The sequence below is a fragment of the Populus alba genome, chromosome 19, assembly GCF_005239225.2.
Source record: "Populus alba chromosome 19, ASM523922v2, whole genome shotgun sequence".
Taxonomy (NCBI): Eukaryota; Viridiplantae; Streptophyta; class Magnoliopsida; order Malpighiales; family Salicaceae; genus Populus; species Populus alba.
In genome coordinates, this window is record NC_133302.1 from 7,587,905 (window position 1) to 7,606,292 (window position 18,388).

Below are 18,388 nucleotides of genomic sequence, written 5' to 3' on the forward strand. Positions count from 1 at the left end.
GTGTTTCTTAGTTAAATGATGGTGGTTACAACCTTAAAGTGGTCGAAAACACCATATTCATTCTCCTGAAAATGCCTACTCAATTAACAAAATTTGTTGAAGAATAAGATGCACAAGAGTGAGCGACGTGTCGTCCAGGCTAAACCCTACAAATAAGGGTTTTAAATTTGGAATTTAGTAAACTTTAATTAAATCCCTAATCTTTCAATTTCTTTTAAGCTCACTCATTATTATCTCATGAACTCTTAATTTCATGCAATTTTATCTCTGTCAAACTCAATTATCAACCCTAAAATTAAACTTCTTTTACAATTTGATCATTGGTTTCTGATTTGTTAATTGACCATCAAACTTTTAATTTTCTTCGATGTGACTCTTGATTTCACCAATTTCAAACCTTGAAGTCTTGTGCGTCTTACAAATTGGTCTTTGATTTTTTATTTGTTCAATTGGGTCTTTCATTGCCCATCAAACTTTGAAATTTATACAATTAAGCCCCTTATTTGACTAAATTAACTTTTAAAAATTGCAATCTGACTCCCAAATTTGTCTTCTTCTAATTAGAGCCTAAATTGACTTCAAAAAGTCAATTTTCTTGCAATTAAACCCTCTATAAATTCGATTAAGCTTTGGAAAAAAATGAATTGAGTTCTTAAACATCCAAACTTTAATTGTCCTCCTCGAATTGGAGTTTCTTTGTTAATAAGATTTTTATTAGTTGAAAATATACTATCAAATCCAATTTTGATCTTCCTCAAACAATCTTTGCCCATTTCCTAGACGTTCTTATATGTTCTTCTCATATATATTTTCTTCCAACATTTCTTTCGATTGTTTTTGTATTTTTTATGTGGTGTCTCAAAAATAGATATCAACATGAGGAATGTGATTTTCTCGTCAACATCACATACTTTAATTACTTGACATCTATTCTCAAATTGAAGTCCTGTGAGCAGTCTTTTTTTGCTTCAAAATGTAAGAACTAGGTTGCAAAGTCCCCTTGCAGTGCTTTGAATGCAAGAGCAAAGTGAATTATTCCTTCTACGACTGTTTGGAGTGTGATTTTTATATTCATCCCGAATGCTTTCCAATATCACGAAAGGTGAAGCATAATGAATTGCAGAATCTTAATGCTACATGCCTTGATTTAGATCTTTCAAGAGAAGATGATAATTTGCATAGAACTATCAAATTGTTAAAGAAAAAAAAATGGATTCTCATCTTAGATGATTTATGGAACTCTTCTGAACTACACACAATGGAAATTCCTGTCAATTGAAAAGGATACTAGCTGATTATGACAACTCGATCAGAAATGGTTTGCAAACGGATGAATAGACACTTTGTGAGAGGGAAGCTTGTACTTCGTCCATGGAGAAACTTGGAGATGACAAAGCACTTTCTCCAGAAGTGGAGCAAATTGCGGAAGATGTTGCAAGGGAATGTGCTGGTTTGCCATTGGAAATTATTACAGTGGCAAGAAGCTTAAGGGGAGTGAATGACCTACATGAGTGGAGGAATACATTCTCTTGTATTGTGCATTATTTCCTGAAGATCATATAATAAAAAGGGATGACCTCATAAATTATTTGATCGATGAGGGAATAATGAAAGGAATAAAGAGCAGTCAAGAAGCATTCGACGAGGGCCATACAATGCTTAATAAACTTGAAAATATTTGCCTATTGGAAAGGCTTAGTGGCGGTATTTTTATCAAGATGTATGACTTGATTAGAGACATGGCTATCCAAATACAACAAGAAAACTATCAAATCATGGTTAAAGCAAGTGTGCAATTAAAAAAATTGCCGGATATAGAGGAGTGAACAGAGAATCTTGTGAGAGTTTCACTAATGTGTAACCAAATTGAAGAAATTCCCTTAAAGCAATTCACCAAGGTGTTCCAATCTGTCAACTTTATTTCTATGTGTTAATACAAGGTTGCCATTTATTTCAGATTCATATATATTCTTCCAACATTTCTTTCAATTGTTTTTGTATTTTTTTATGGGTTCCAAAAATAGATCTCAACACGAGGAATGTGATTTTCTCCTCCACATCACATGCTTTAATTACTTGACATCTATTCTCAAATAAGTCCCGTGAGCAGTCTTTTTTGCTTCAAAATGTAAGAACTAGGTTGCAAAGTCCCCTTGCAGTGCTTTGAATGCAAGAGCAATGTGAATTATTCCTTCTACGACTGTTTGGAGTGTGATTTTTATATTGTTCTCGAATGCTTTCCAATATCACGAAAGGTGAAGCATAATACACTTACGGATTCAACAAGTGAAGATGACTCTGGAGAATTGATGTTTGTGAAATGACAAGGAACTTATATATATAGAAGTAGCCATAGCCCAATCGAGCCCTAACCCCTTGGCCTAATCTAGCCCAAAAGGAAGAAAGGTGAAGAAAATAAAGAATGAAAGGCCTAACCGAGCCTGAAAAAAGAAACAGTGAAGAAACAACGAAGAAGACAAGGCCCAATCGAGCCCGAATGAAGAAAGGGAGAGTAAGTGAGGAGAGAAAGAGAGAGGATAGAAGGGAAAACAAAGAAAAAAAAAAAAGAAGATAAAATAGCATGCCAAAATTGACCCCAAAAAGGGTCCAACTAAGACCTACCCCCTCGACCCAACTTATACCTGCCCCCTTGGCCCAACCAAGTCCCACCCTCTTGGCCCATTCGAGTCTAACAAATAGGCCCAACCAAAGCCATTTTTGTTTTGTTTAACCAAGCTTAAAAAACAGGAACAAGAGGATAAGACAAGATGGTGCACAAGAAGGGAGAAGTGAATGCAGACATGAAAACTAAGGGAAGGACAGAAAAAAAAGAGAGGAAAAAAAAAAAGAACAAACCACTAAAGTGTTACCGCTATTCTACAATTTGCACACACTAGACCATAAGAAGATTCCATCAATACCAAGAAAAGTTACATTCAAAGGAAATTGCATGTCCTGTATAAAATGGTTTTTTTCATTTGCTGATACGTGTGTTACAGGCACCATTATCTTTTTTTTTTTCTTTTTAGTTTAGTCTTTTATTCTCCAATCTATTTAATTCATCCTTGAATTTCAATCTAACTAAGCTCAATAAAGGTATAATCAAGAATAAAAGAAAGGAAGAGAAAATAAAGAGAAAAAGTGGCCCAATAGGCCTTCAATATATCCCAACCAAAGGTAGGCATCATACTAATATTTAAGACTTCCCTCTCAATAAGTCAATTTCATGTGATGTGAGATGTATAAATATTTCAGGTGATCAGATAATAACACATATACGATAATATAATATCACACACAACAATCACAACACATATAATGTATTCCCTTTGTTGTATATTATTTTTCACTTGAAGTTTATTAACTTAGACATCGAAAGACTTGCAGGAGATTATGAGTCATGGGCTCATCTCTAAAAAAAAGCATTTCTTCAGAGCTTAGGATACCAATTGTTAGGGGTGAGCATTTCCGGTTCGGTTCGGTTTTTCTCCAAAATAAACAACCAAACCGGAAAAAAAAAAAAAACAAAAAAAGACACCCGAAACCGAACCGGGCCCGGCCCAAACCGGCCAGTTTCGGTTCGGTTTGGGTCCGGTTTTTTAGCTAAAAAACCGGACAAACCTATATGCATTTTTTGGGCTTTTTTTAGACCTTTAATAGGCTTTTTAATGGGCTTTTAATGGATTTCTGATGGGCTTACAATTAATTATGCTATTATCTCATTTTCTTTGAAGATTCCAAATATATTTAATTTTTTTACCCTTAAATATTCAATTGTATTAAATTATTATTATCAATCTTATGTTTATTAATTTTTTTTGCCATTAAATATTCATTTATATGAAATTATTAGTGTCAATCTTGTGTTCAATATATTTTTAACTTACTAATATTTTTCTACTTCTGAAAAGTTTAAATAAATAACAGTATAACACACACTCACGATCACACACCAATAAGTTAAAATCTAAATTACAAAATACAAACCATTGCTTTCAAAGGGCTTAACAAAAAAATAACAAATAACATTATCATAAAACACTCCAAGCCACAAAAAATAAATCTTCATGTGCACAACTGCACATCATCTCAATAAAAAAGCACTTCAAGAGCATTGCACCTTGATTCCTGAAATTCATAATCTAGAATTATAACATGATAAATTAAATCAGAAAATATAAAAATTAAAAAAATATATATTTATACCATCCGTTTGGGGTAGTGCCACTGGATGAAGCATTTTGATTTTGAAGGTTTTCCATCTATAATTACCAAATGCAAACTACTTGGTTAGTTTACAGAATCAAATGCAAACAGAATAATGAATACTTCCATTCAAAGAGCAGTTTACCCAAATCAAATTCAAATCAAATAATCTCATGATAAACAAGACAGCAAAATGCCATATTGGAATGATGTTCCATGGCTGCAAAATTCAGTAGACATGAAACCAAGACAGAACAGAATTGTCCAAGAACCAAAATCACAAACACCAAGGCATTAAAGTTGAGAATTCAGTAGTCATATTATTGCAAATCCCAGCTCACAACAGCAGGGCTGGAACTACATGGCCGAGGCAGAAGACTATACATTTTATGAAAGACTTTCCAGATACTTGTTCTAGCACACTGCTTTGATGGAACTACAAAATGGGTTGTGAGGTTTTGGTACAAGTTTAAGGGTTACCACGCTCCTATTTTCTTCATGTGGGCATTTGGCAGCGACATGCCGACATGGATAAATGACTAAATGACTCTAAATTCTAATTTAAACCTAAACTAGAATTTATCACCCAACAAAATTTATTAAAACTAACAATAAGCTTAACTGCATGAATTAATTAGAAAGGAGAAAAAAAAATTAAAACTCACTGGTTTAATGGTTTTAAGAGGCTGATCAGGGAGAAACACTCAAACACCGAGTCACCGACCGTGTTGATCGCGATCCAGTGGAGAGTCTGGAGACTGAGGAAGAAACGTCAAAAAAATTAGCTTAACAGGATTAAAATTAACAATAACCTTAACCGAATTAATTAATTAGAAAAGGGAAAAAAAACTAAAACTCACTGGTTTTTACTTTTGAGAGGTTGAGCCGTTGAGGAAACGTCGGTCGCCGGTGGTCGGTCTAAGGAGAGTGGACACTGGAGAGTGGAGAGGGAGAGGACAGGCGAGGGGGCGAGAGGGGACAGGGGGTAAGGGGACGGGGGGGCGTTACTCGGTGTCGGTCAGTGAGTAGTGACTACACTGACTAGTGAGAGTGAGAGGCTGAGGGGCTAATAGGCCAGAGGAGACTGGAGGAGAGAATCGAGAGTTTTCAATCTTCAATTTGAAAGTTTACTGTTAGTGTTTAGGGTTAGCGGAGAGGAGAGGGGCGCGGCGTGCAACAAATGAACAAATTTTTCTATTTATATCAGGGAGTACGGAGCAGAGTCAGCGGACCTTTTTTCTTAACCGGTCCGGTTCGGTCCGGTTAACCCGGTTTTTGCACTGCAAAACCGAAAACCGAACCGAACCGGGGTTTTTTCTATATAATCTATTCGGTTCACTCGGTTTTTTTTTTTCGGTTCGGTTTTTTCGGTTAATTGTTTCTCGGTTTTCTCGGTTTTTTCGGTTTTCCGGTTTTTTTGCACACCCCTACCAATTGTGCCACAACCTGACTCAACTTTGAAGTTTTTTCTTGATTTTATAAATGGCACCATCTATGAGAACCTTAGCAAAAGGTAGCTTATTCTTATCTCGAAAACCTCACCTAAAAGTTATTTCCATGATTGATGATTTAGAAATACTAGGGCATTGGAAATTAATTGAACTAGCCACTATAGCTGCATCAACTACTTTAGATCTACAATAAATTACCCTTCAAGTAAAAATGCTCATGAAAGTTGATATAATATCACATACAATAATCATAACACTCTTTGTTTTCTTTGTTATACGTTATTTTCCACATATAGCTTACTTAAACATAAGAGGATCCCTATGCTAATAGGGGACTTGTTTTTTCTTGACTTCATCGATAGCCATTCAAAAATTCGATTCCCATTTGTTCATTGTCTGAAAGAGGATCCTCGGGAGGTAATATTCTTCTCTGCTTCTCATGTAGTTCAGAGCACAAGAAAGTGAGAAAATTAGTGTTACAAAGACACCAACTGAGGTAAGATGCAATATGTTGCAAAAATGATCCTCGAATCTCTTTAATTCCACTAGCATTATTAAACTTCCATTCTTATTTTTATGTAGTTTTTTCAAAGACATTGGCGTGAGTCCACACGTTAACTCACTAAACAATTAGCTTATGATTCTTTTGCTGAAGTTCTTAATGACTTGCAACTTGCTATATCTTGTAATAAAATGTTTGGTAGGGAAAGCAGTGGCTTCCTTCCTGGCAACTTCCTTCTTATCAAACAAACAATAATTAAATATTCCTGTAAGATTTATTAATCTTTTCTGATGATCTGTGCTTCCATTTCTGATTGAATCGAATCATCTGGAGTTCAACATCTTCCACTTCTAATCTCATTATACACCATCCCCTCTGGACGTAACAGATCTCATTATATATTCTTCTCTGATCTGTGTTTTCTGCTCTCTTTTTTCTGAATACTGCTTAAGCAAACCAGCATTTGAAGAACATCTAGAATCCAGGTAAAGTATTTATATTTCATTTTGGTGTATTTGAATCTTTCAGGTAAAACACAAGTTGTAGAGATTTTATTGAGAAACTTCGGAGTTGGGATCGTCATTAGTTTCTAAAAAAAATATTGATCTTTACCGGTTTTTATAACCCATGCCTTATGGAGTTCAAATTAAATTGAACCTAAACCTTGAATTCACTGTTTTTTTTCCTTCTTTGAAGAATTCTTTGCTGTTTTTAGCTTAATATTTTAGTTTCAGTATTGGGATGGGGTTTCACACGGTAACTCACTGAAAAATTAGCTTCCGATTCTGAAACTTGCAATCTAATCTTTGGTAGGTACAGTTAGAACTTAATCAATAATTGAACTCGACTGATATTATAGTTTTGTTATTACATGCTCGTTTTGCTATCAACTTCAACTGCTTATCTTAAAAACAAGGTTAATTTCTTCATGTTCTTATTTTAGATCACTTGGCAGGATTTCTTTTCTGACAATGACTTCAAAATCGGTTTCTATACAATATTTATTTGTATCTGCAGGGTCAAAGGAGAAAGTGTATGAAAATGGTTAGACAGATTGATCCATTTTGGAATCATGTTGAGAAGTTGGATGATGGTTCTTTCAAGTGTACATTTTGTGGGTGTGAATTTGCTGCTGCTACTTCCATTTCGAGGATCAAATGGCATTTGTCAGGAGTGAGAGGGCGTGGTGTTAAAATATGTGAGAAAGTTCCTGAAGAAGTTCAAGATGCAGCCCGTGCAGCTATTGATGGCCCTCCAGAAAAAAGAAATAAATATGAAGCAGGATCGAGCAATAATGAGGTCACTAATGCAATTTCAGCTCCTGCAAAAGAACAGAACAATGAAGTGATACATTTAGACATGGCACAACAAGAAGCAGCTTTTTCCCCTGGAGAGCTCGTATGTTGGATGGATAGCATCACTGATAAAGAGATCGAGTCTATGTTGGGACGTAGTTCTCCTGAAGAGCTTCTGCATGATGCATTGGAGACTGTACCGAGAACAGAAATGGTGCAGCATCTGGAGAGAGGTAGCTCTCATGAGAGGACATCAATTAATCAAGCTGGTGAGCCTCAAGGAGAGTCATCCGAACCAACAAATCTATTGTGTCTTGGCAATGAAAGAAGTTATGATCAACTCTGTTCTCCACCAGTAAACAATGATGTCACGATGAATGACGTGCAGAACATTGTTAATGTGTTGGAACAAAGCAATGCAGTGCATGACTGTTTGGCAGGGGATGCTGGAAGGATACTAGTGGGAGTTCAGGGCAAGGAACAAGGTGCGGGGGAAGACAGAATTTGTTCACATTTAGAAGCGGAAAATGGCATGGGAAACACTGGTGAAGAAGGATCTATTCAGCATGTTGACAGGAGTTTCTCTCTTGGGAGACACACAGTTGATGCACATGAGAAGAGAAGAGAAGCAACACAAAGAATAGATCTAGTGAATCAACTAGCTGGTTTTTCAATGGAGGAGGAGGATGATGATGTGGAGGACAATAGAGGAAGGTTAGTGCAGTCTGTCGCAGGAGCTAGCTCTTCTAGAGGCCTTGAATACAACACAAGTGAGAGTAGAGGAGATCCAATTCCTCTTAGCTCTACAAAGTTAGTGGGTCGAGCATTTGAAGAGAATAAGAATGTGATATGGTCTCTGTTAATGGATGATAAATTCTCAACCATTGCCATTTATGGAATGGGGGGAGTTAGTAAAACGGTAATGCTACAACATATCCATAACGAGCTTCTAGATACTTCTCATTGTGTTTACTGGGTGACCGTGTCTCGAGATTGCAGCATTTATAGATTGCAGAATCTTGTTGCTAAATGCCTTCGTTTAGATCTTTCAAGAGAAGATGATAATCTGCGTAGAGCTGTCAAATTGTCAAAAGAACTAGTGAAGAAACAAAAATGGATTCTCATCTTGGATGATTTGTGGAACTCTTTCGAGCTACACGTAGTGGGAATTCCTGTCAATTTGGAAGGATGCAAGCTGATTATGACAACTCGATCAAAAAAGGTTTGTAACCAGATGGATAGCCAACACAAAATCAAATTGAAGCCACTTTTTGAGGTTGAAGCTTTGACTTTATTCATGGAGAAACTTGGAGATGACAAAGCACTTTCTCCAGAAGTGAAGCAAATTGCAGTTGATGTTGCAAGGGAATGTGCTGGTTTGCCATTGGGAATTATTACAGTGGCAAGAAGCTTAAGGGGAGTGGATGACCTACATGAGTGGAAGAATACAGTGAATAAATTGAGAGAATCCAAATTCAAGGACATGGAAGATGGGGTATTCCGGTTATTGAGGTTTAGTTATGATCAATTAGATGATTTAACACCACAACATTGTCTCTTACACTGTGCATTATTTCCTGAAGATCATTTAATTAGAAAGGATGAGCTCATATATTATTTGATCGATGAGGGAATAATAAAAGGAATGAGGAGCAGTGAAGCAGCATTTGACGAGGGCCACACAATGCTCAATAAACTTGAAAATGTCTGCCTATTGGAAAGTGCTCGAATGGTGTATGATGGCAGTAGATGTGTCAAGATGCATGACTTGATTAGGGACATGGCCATCCAAATACAGCAAGAGAACTCTCAAGTCATGGTTAAAGCAGGTATGCAATTAAAAGAATTGCCGGATGCAGAGGAGTGGACAGAGAATCTTGTGAGAGTTTCACTAATGTCTAACCAAATTGAAAAAATTCCCTCGAGCCATTCACCAAGGTGTCGCAATCTGTCAACTCTATTTCTATGTGATAATATGGGGTTGGGATTTATTTCAGATTCATTTTTCATGCAATTACATGGGCTCAAGGTACTCAATTTGTCTGACACTGGAATTAAAAAATTGCCTGATTCTATCTCTGATTTGGTGAGTCTCACTGCATTATTGCTCCGTTATTGTCGATTCTTAGGCAGTGTACCATCATTAAGAAAGCTCAGGGCACTAAAGAGGTTAGATCTCTTTGAAACTGTACTTAGAAAGATACCTCAAGGAATGGAATGTCTATCCAACCTCTGGTATCTCAGACTCGGTTCATTTGATGAAAAGGAGTTTCCTAGTGGGGTAATACCTAAACTCTCTCACTTGCAAGTGTTTGAATCTGGTGCTTCGTTAACAGTTAAAGGAAAGGAAGTAGGGTGCTTAAGGAAGTTGGAAACTCTGGAATGCTGTTTTGAAGGTTGCTCTGACTTTGTGGAGTTTCTCAGATCTCGGGATCAAACCAAATCACAATGCAAATACAGAATCAGTGTAGGGCATGTGGATGAATATTTGGAATTGTCTTGGGCACATTCCAGGAGAAGTAAAGCAATTGGTTTGTATAACTTGAGTATCAACGGAGATGGAGATTTTCAGGCCATGTTCCCAAATGACATTCAAGGACTGGACATTATTAAGTGTAATGATGCAACAACTTTATGCGACATTTCACCCGTGATAATGAATGCAACTAAACTAGAGTTCCTCAACATTCGGGAGTGCAGTAACATGGAGAGCTTGGTTTTATCTTCTTGGTTCTGCTCTGCTCCACTTTCATTGCCATCTTCCAATGGTATATTTTCTGGTCTTAAAGAGTTTTATTTCTATGAGTGTAAGAGTATGAAGAAGCTACTCCCTCTTGTCTTGCTGCTAAACCTCAAAAACTTGGAAAAGCTTGTAGTTGAAGAATGTGAGAAAATGGAGGAGATAATAGGAACAACAGATGAAGAAATCAGCAGCAGCAGCAGCTCCAATCCGATCACAAAATCCATACTCCCAAAGTTAAGAATTCTGATATTGAAATATTTACCAGAATTGAAAAGCATCTGTGGTGTAAAAGTGATTTGCGAATCTCTTGAATATATTGAAGTAGACACATGTGAGAAGCTGAAGAGGATTCCAATTTGTCTTCCGTTGCTTGAAAATGGCCAGCCATCTCCTCCCCCTTCTCTTAGAAGAATTGGGATACATCCAAAAGAATGGTGGGAGACAGTAGTGGAGTGGGAGCATCCTAACGCAAAGGATGTCCTTCTACCCTTTGTACGTTTTGAATCATTGAATTTCAGGTAACCATCGTGTTTTAATTACTCTCGCCCCCTCTCTTTCTTAATCTTAGAACTTGTTTTTCTCACTGATTCTTCTGTTCATTTATTATTTATTTAATGTGGAATTGGATGGCTCTTCGTCTTTTCATGGCTTTTAACTATTTGGTGATACTTTTTATAGGCGAGACGTTGATCGTTTTTTTCGAGGATATGAAATGCTGAGCAATGGTTTTTTGTTGCCTCTTCCGGATTCGCTGCCATCAAATATTGATCCAGAGTTCTAAATTTTACTGTTGAGCAATGCTTTTCTGCAAAGAGCTTGGTTGCTTCTCATTCTTGTGAGATCGGGATTTATAGCCCTGTCAGGATTAAGTTATTATGATTATTTTTCTTTATGAGAAAGATCTTGTAATCTTTGATTTTATCTATAAATAAAATTTGAGGGATGGCAGTAACCTCTAAGTTCTTGTTCTGCTCCTGGTTCTTTGTTCTTTGAATGGTTGTGAGTGAAAGTGAGGTTTGAAAATGGAATATTTCGGTGAGTGTCTATTCAGAATTGATAAGTGAAGTTATGATCGAACATTTCAGCCAATTTTGAAAAACAAGCTGGTGCAGACCTGTGCAGGGCAAGCAATTTGCCCATCTTGGGCTCAATATATTGTTGTCTTGACTGCAACTTCTACGTTGATGAGCGATGTATTAAAAAACATCCTCAAGAAAATAAAATTTTATATTATTTTTTTTTTTAGTTATTTTTTTTTTATATATTTTTATAAGGCCATGTTTGGCAATAGTTATTTTTTTTTCTTTAGAAAAACTGTCAAGTAAAGCTTAAGGGTGTGTTTGTCAAACACCTTCCTAGACTAAAAAAGGTGATTTTTTTTATCAAAAAGGTGGCAAACCAAACAGGGCCTTAAAATGTCTGGCCCGGTTTTGACCCGACTAGGTTGACTCGAAAACAAACCAAAAAAAAAAAAAAAACAAAATCAAAACATATTAAACATGAAAAAAAACATAAAAACTCAAGATTTCTTGGATAAAACGGATCAAACACAAATCAAATGAAGAACACAAAAAACATTTAAGCTTAAACCTGGCACGTGCATCCCAAACCAGACTAGATTTCAAGCAAACAAAGGCATGGTTTTATTTGCAAGCTTGTATAGATCAAGAATCAAGCAAAAACAATTATCGATTATCACTCAAACACCATGATTTGGTCAAAGTATATTTTGAATAGTTGAAAGAAACCTAAATCTAAATGCATGAATCTGTGTTATTGATGCTTTTTAGACCTAGATTATTTGCTAATCAAGTTGTTTGAAGGATTCTATGCAAATAAATTGACAAAAAATGGTTCAAATAACAGAGTTAAGGTAATCTTCTTTTCAAGAATATGAAGACTACTGCTTTCAAAACCCAAAAACTGCATAGAAAAAGCCAGTTATTATCTAACACAGAATAGTCATTTTAAGCCTCTAAAGCGTGCTCTTTTTAATTATAACAAACCACATTGTCATGCCAAGCATAGTTGAAATAAAAGATACTAACAAAAACAATAAATTGTAAAAAATCATGTAAGAGATTCTAAACTTTAAAACTACCAACTTAAAACAGCCTATATATTTATGCATTTTTGGATTCAAAAATGTTATTTTAAACCTTCAATAAGAACCAAACAAAACTTAGAAACTTAGAAACCCAAAACATGCATAAGCCAACACAAAAAACATCATAACCTTGTTACTATATTTGGCATATTTCAAATCAAAATAAAGAGTAAACTTAACATATTAAGACAATAATCATCATATCAAAACATTAAAAAACATTGCATTTAAACAATAAAAAACAATTCAACAGGCTTATGGACTCCACTTTCCAAACTTGCAAGAATATACCTTTCAAGCTTGAAATCTTTAAAAGGAATATATTTCTGCTAGTGCCTTCCTTCTTCTTATCTCTAAACCCAGCAAGAACAAATTGGATCTTTTTGAGCTTGTGAGCTTGATTTTTGATCCTTTAAACCTTAACCAAATCTCTTCCCTTTTCTTTTCTCCTTCTTTTTCCTCCACTTTACTTCTCTGATTACCTGTCCCTTTACAGGGTGATTAAGAACTTCTAGATGAGTTTGTTAGGGTTCTAACAAACCAAAACTAAGCTGGTTTTATCATAAGATAAATGATTTTGGATTTAGATGGTTTTGTAACAAACTTGGAGGCTAAGGTAAAGTGTTTTACCCTTTTGATCTTGAGAGAAGTGTTCTTAGCCTTTGATTAGAACCTTTCTGGGAGTTTTTAAGTGTGAACACACGAAAAAATTGTGTGGTTTTGTGTGAATGGGTATCTTATTTAGCATTGACTAGATTGGCCATTTTCATGGCTTCGCTAGAAAAACTCGAAAGTCAACGTTGCCTGAGATCACCTAAAGTTGGTAGAGGGAGTGCATTCTTTTTTATTGGATCCATTCTTGCTTAATTTAAAGGTATGTAGCTCCATATTCATTCGTTTGAAAGTGTTAACCCAATCAACATAAAATCTAAAAATACAGTGATGTGTGATCGGGGACAAGATGTTGTTGAGATCACTGGAGAAAATAGGATATAAACGTTTGATTTCATGGAAATAAGATTGTAGAGGAGGTGTTTCTTAGTTAAATGGTGGTGGTTATAACATCAGAGTGGTCAGAAATGCCATAAACATTTGCCTTAAAGTGCTTACTCAATGAGCAAAAATTATCGAAGAAGAAGATACACAGTGACCGAACGATGAGTCGTCTAAGCTAAACCCTACAAATTAGGGTTTTTAATTTAAGATTTAGCAAACTTTAATTTAATCTATAATCTTCCAATTTCTTTTAAGTTCATTCATAATTGCTTCTTGAACTTTTAATTTCACGCAATTTCATTATTGGCAAACTCAATTACCAACCCTAAAATTGAGCGCCTTTTACAATTTGATTCTTGGTTTCTGATTTGTTCAATTGAACTTTTAATTGACCATCAAACTTTTAATTTTCTTTAATTTGACCCCTGATTTCACACAATTCATTATTTCTAAGAAACTACTCATTCATAGATGTTGTAGTCTCACTTTCAGATAAAACGGTCAACTGATTCAACTTGGTCAGGCCAATTGGTTGAATGGTTATTGCAGAATTCTATAATGTAATATTCTCATCATTATTTGGTATCTCTTTCTAATTTCTTGCAAGGATTTAATATCAACCATTTAGTTGTCATTTCATACAACCCAGAATTAATTCACTAGCTCATTATTTAGCTCAACAAAATTATTTCTTCAAAAATTATTATTCTCATCAATCTAAAAAATTCATTATTATTTTGATAAATTTACTTAATTCATTTGAAATAATCTTACACACACAGGCAACCCTTTTTTTTTTTCAAACATTAAATTACCATTTATCAACACCTGGGGAGCATTTCAAATAACCATCCCTTTGACCATACTTTAATTATACTAACCTTCCCAACACACAAATCAACATTCAATTGCAATACAAACAAAACTGAATTTTTTTCCCATTTATTCCACCTATTTATGAAATTGCCATTAATAATAAGTCTACATGGTATTTTTTGTTCGTCTACTGCTACCAATCTTATATGGTTTTTAAAAATTCTGATCGCTATCAAATTATAACCCAAGGTAGATAAATGTGGCATGAGACTACATGTGAAATTTAAGCTTGATCCAATAGTCGGATTAAAAGGTCAGCCTGATAGCGTAAAACTCGACTATTTGTGATTTTTCATTAGAAATCTGATTTTTCTTATTCTATCCTTGCATAAATTATACCAATTATTTCACCAAATCCTTTGGACCATTTTCTTATCCCAAGTATATTTAATTTTCCTTTTTACTAATTATCTTATTTACAAACATGTTTCCGGTTCGCGATAACTTTACCGATTTTTATTTAGGTTTACATCAATATTTTTACATGCAATTCTTTCTTAAAATTCATTCTTCATGTTCATTATAATTCCTCAGAATTATTTCTCATTCTCAAAAATAAAATTACTTTAAATTTTCCTAATTCTTCTATCCATCAAAACTCGTTGTCAGTTTCACTACCGTCATGAATTTGTTTTAAAATAAAAGTTATAATCCTTGAAATACCTTTAAATTTATTTGAGGGGAATCATTCCCTCCATTATTTTATTTTCCTCATTTATCTATCTCTTTTAGTTCCGAGTTTCCATTATTAATCAAGGTCTTATTATCGATCTTCGATCATACTTTTACGTGGAGGTTTACAGAGATGCTTCCTAGAGATACTTCAATCGCAGAGCTAATGATTTGAGATAAGCCTCGGAGATATAACTGGCAAGGAGTATTTTGGAGATGCCCTTGTAAGTGATTCTGATTTTCTGGACTAGCAGAAGTTGAAGATTTTAACAAGGGGAAAGTGACTAAAGAAGAAACAACCATAAAAAGATAGCATTAAGGTAAACTACTATATCTATTTTTTTTTTTTTGATCAAATGTAAGAATTGTATAGATCAAAAAGAAGCTGGAGACCAGCAATACAAGGAAAAGGGAACGAAGTCCCTTTTCTAAAACAAAAGCAAGACAAGCTTGCTGGTTAGAAGGCAAAAGGGAACAAACTCTCTTGTACAAACCATAATCAAGACAAGCTTACTAAATAGAAGCAAACTAAAAAAAAAATGTGATTATTCAAGCTTGAAGTGGTTTAATCATGCTAGACGACTGTTGATATGGATATCACCATTGTTGGGATAATCTTTACAGTCATTGAAATTATAGAAATGTGATTATTCTGTCTCAAGAGACCAAGCTTCTTCAATCCCAAATACTGCAGAGCTGACCATCAGTGGCTGAAGCCCTCCTGCTTAATTTCTTTGTTATTCAGTTCTCCATTTCCATTATCACAGAAACCATTGTCTTTTACTTGCTTCTTTGCATTCTCTGCAGCTGACGAATCATTCTCTTTTGCTTCTTCTTCAGCTTTTGCTTTCTCTTTCTCTTTCTCTTTCTCTTTCTCTTTTGCTTCTTCTTCTGCTTTCAATCTAGCACTCTCCTTCTCCTTTTCTTTTGCTTCTTCTTCTGCTTTCAATATAGCGTCCTCTTTCGCCTTCTCGAGTGCTCCTATGAGGCCCTCCAAGCAAACCTTGGCGTCTCCAGAAATAGTCTTCGGCATCAAATGCTCTGCTACTTCAGCAGGAGTCATTTTGGTTTCCCCCAACAACTCCTGGATTCTGGCAAACAAATGGTGTGAATCAAGTCGAAGGTAGTTCTTCGCCAAAACCTGGAATGCTTCGAAGCTACAATAGGACAATTCTATGTGCTTGTCCATCCTTCCTTTCCTGATGAGAGCTGGATCAAGTTTCTCCACAAAATTAGTCGTGAAAACAATCAGTCTTTCTCCTCTGCAAGCTGACCAGAGTCCATCAACAAAATTCAAAATCCCAGAAAGAGTGACCTGACTCTGTTTGCTATCTTCTTCCTTGGGCAGCTTCGGCTTTGGATCCTTCTCATCTCTCTCCCCCTCTTCCTCCTTCTTCTTCTTCCTTTGACCGGTTAGGTTAAGAGAACAGTCAATATCCTCAATCACAATAATGGACCTGGTTGTTGTCTCGATCAGTAGCTTTCTCAACTCAGTGTTGTCCTTCACAGCAGTCAGTTCAAGATCATATATATCGTAGTTCAAAAGATTGGCCATGGCTGCAATCATAGTTGATTTACCAGTCCCTGGTGGACCGAAAAGCAGATACCCTCGCTTCCAAGCCCTTCCAATTCTTGCATAGAAGTCTTCAGCCTTGCTGAATATGACAAGATCATCAACGATTTCCTGCTTCCTCTCTGCCTCCATTGCAAGCGTCTCGAAACTAGCCGGATGCTGAAACACCACATGCCTCCAGTACGATCCACTGTTAGTGTAAAGCTTCCTCTGACGATTCCTCACCTTGATTTCATTACCCTCTTTCAAGACATGATTCACGTAATCCCCGAGGATGAGTTGCCGGTGTCTCTTATGGAAAGTGAGCTTGTAGTACTTCTTCTCATCCGTTACAGGATAGAAAGAAACAGATTGCGTCTTGGAAATATGTTTCCCTGAAGCCCACCTAAGTTTGACTCCATTGAATTCATCCTCAACTTCTTCATAATCATCCATGCTAAGAACAACCGACTGGCTGTTCTTGACAACATCAGCCTTGAGCCGCTTTGCTTGCGTAGATGAACGAGAACCAAGATAATTCTCAATGGCAGAGTAAGCTTCACTACGCATGAAGCGATTGCCGGTGAATTCATTGAAGCTAATTTGAATGTAAGGGTAAACGAAAGTGAAGGCCCTTTTGGAGTATTTATCAAAATATTCTTGTACACTATAGGGACAATATTGCTTGAACATGGCCCAAGCAAACATAACACTTGCAATCACAGAACCTACTTGAGTAAACATATCTGCTGGGTTCATTTCTTTTGTCTGTTCGATTCTCCTCCTCCTCCTCTTTCCTCTCCACTTGTGTGTTTTGTGCAAGAATTTTATAGCCCGGCAAGCGGAGATAGCTAATCTTATTGGCTAAGTCAGCAGTGTCACAGGTGACGCATGCATGCTCAAATTTAGAGACACAGCGCAGCAATTTAAGAGGAATATACATAGAAATTAATGAGCCCTATGCAATAAGTAAGGAACAACCTTAGTAGTCCAGCTTAAACAAACAGCATGCTACACAGCGCAGCAATTTAAGAAACAAAATTAAATCAAACCATCACCACAACCATGTACCCAACAAAGCCTTATTAACTGCTTTCACACAACTAACCAACCATCACCACCACCACGTACCCAACAAAGCCTTATTAACAGCTTTCACACAACCAACCCTCCAACGTCAATTTGGAAACATCCCCGATCCCATTTAACCAAATGAGGATTAACCTCCTCATCTATTCTTGAAAAAAAAAATTGAATCTCTAAAATTTACTTTCTATATCTCCAAGAGAGGTTAAAACTCCAACTAATCCAGGGAGGGACAAACAAATGGGATTAAGCAAGTTACCTGATTCACAGAGCACATAACATGTCAAAGGGGAAGGAAATAAGTTTAGTTCTTGATGCATGGGGAAACAAAAGACAAATTATCAACGTGTGTTGCAGCGGTTCAATATTAAATGTATGACAAAAAATCAAATAGATAAGAATAAAAAAGGAAGAAGTTAATGACACAAAACATGAGTACATAAACTAGAAGGAAAGAATCTCCAATCAAATAAAAAACAAGAGAAAACACAATCGAAAACTCACTCACTTGGTAACAATGGCAACAACATAAGCCAAAGTTAATGCGAGAATGCAGTTGAAGTTATTTATATAAAAAAATGCAAATGGAATTATCAAAGAAACAGCAAGGCCATAGAAAGACGAAACTAAACCTGTAGCCCGCAAGCTATGAGTCTCAAGGACCAACATAAGCAATGAAAAGAATTCATCTTCATGGTCCAACACCTTATGCAGAAATGGTCTAGTTGAGAATAATTAAGAGGCTTAACCTAATAGGTTAGCCAACCCTTTCTATATATATGAGTAGGGCAATATACAATAGTAAAGGTGGAGATTACCATATAAGAATATGACTACAATATTTCCTATATAATTACATTCTATAATACGCCCCCTCAAGCTGAGGGTGGAGGATCAACCCG

General features: G+C 35.9%; 2 protein-coding genes and 1 long non-coding RNA gene across 3 annotated transcripts; 1 reads left to right on the forward strand and 2 right to left on the reverse strand.

Annotated features, from left to right (window-relative positions):
• Positions 1 to 3,951: 3,951 nt before the first annotated feature.
• Positions 3,952 to 5,602, reverse strand: LOC118056971 (uncharacterized). Its single transcript, XR_004688879.2, has 4 exons — positions 5,067 to 5,602; positions 4,872 to 4,964; positions 4,207 to 4,262; positions 3,952 to 4,128 (listed from the first exon to the last, which is right to left on the reverse strand). It is a non-coding gene; the product is annotated as an uncharacterized lncRNA (long non-coding RNA).
• A 729-nt stretch (positions 5,603 to 6,331) lies between these two features.
• LOC118056968 (probable disease resistance protein At4g27220) lies at positions 6,332 to 11,163 on the forward strand. The gene is made up of 3 exons (XM_035069423.2): positions 6,332 to 6,644; positions 7,177 to 10,715; positions 10,876 to 11,163. Exons 2-3 carry the CDS (start codon positions 7,195 to 7,197, stop codon positions 10,976 to 10,978), a joined length of 3,624 nt encoding a protein of 1,207 aa, XP_034925314.1. The 5' UTR covers positions 6,332 to 6,644; positions 7,177 to 7,194; the 3' UTR covers positions 10,979 to 11,163.
• Positions 11,164 to 15,393: 4,230 nt separating this feature from the next.
• LOC118056970 (AAA-ATPase At3g28580) lies at positions 15,394 to 17,235 on the reverse strand. Its single transcript, XM_035069425.2, has one exon. The coding sequence runs from the start codon at positions 17,157 to 17,159 to the stop codon at positions 15,552 to 15,554; it is 1,608 nt and encodes a 535-aa protein (XP_034925316.1). The 5' UTR covers positions 17,160 to 17,235; the 3' UTR covers positions 15,394 to 15,551.
• Between the last annotated feature and the right edge of the window lie 1,153 nt (positions 17,236 to 18,388).

Coding starts and splice junctions, on each gene's coding strand:
- LOC118056968 (XM_035069423.2), top strand. CDS start 7,195: ATGAAAATGGTTAGACAGATTGATCCATTTTGGAATCATGTTGAGAAG. Junction 10,716..10,875: donor TTTGAATCATTGAATTTCAG/GTAACCATCGTG, acceptor TACTTTTTATAG/GCGAGACGTTGATCGTTTTT.
- LOC118056970 (XM_035069425.2), bottom strand. CDS start 17,159: ATGAACCCAGCAGATATGTTTACTCAAGTAGGTTCTGTGATTGCAAGT.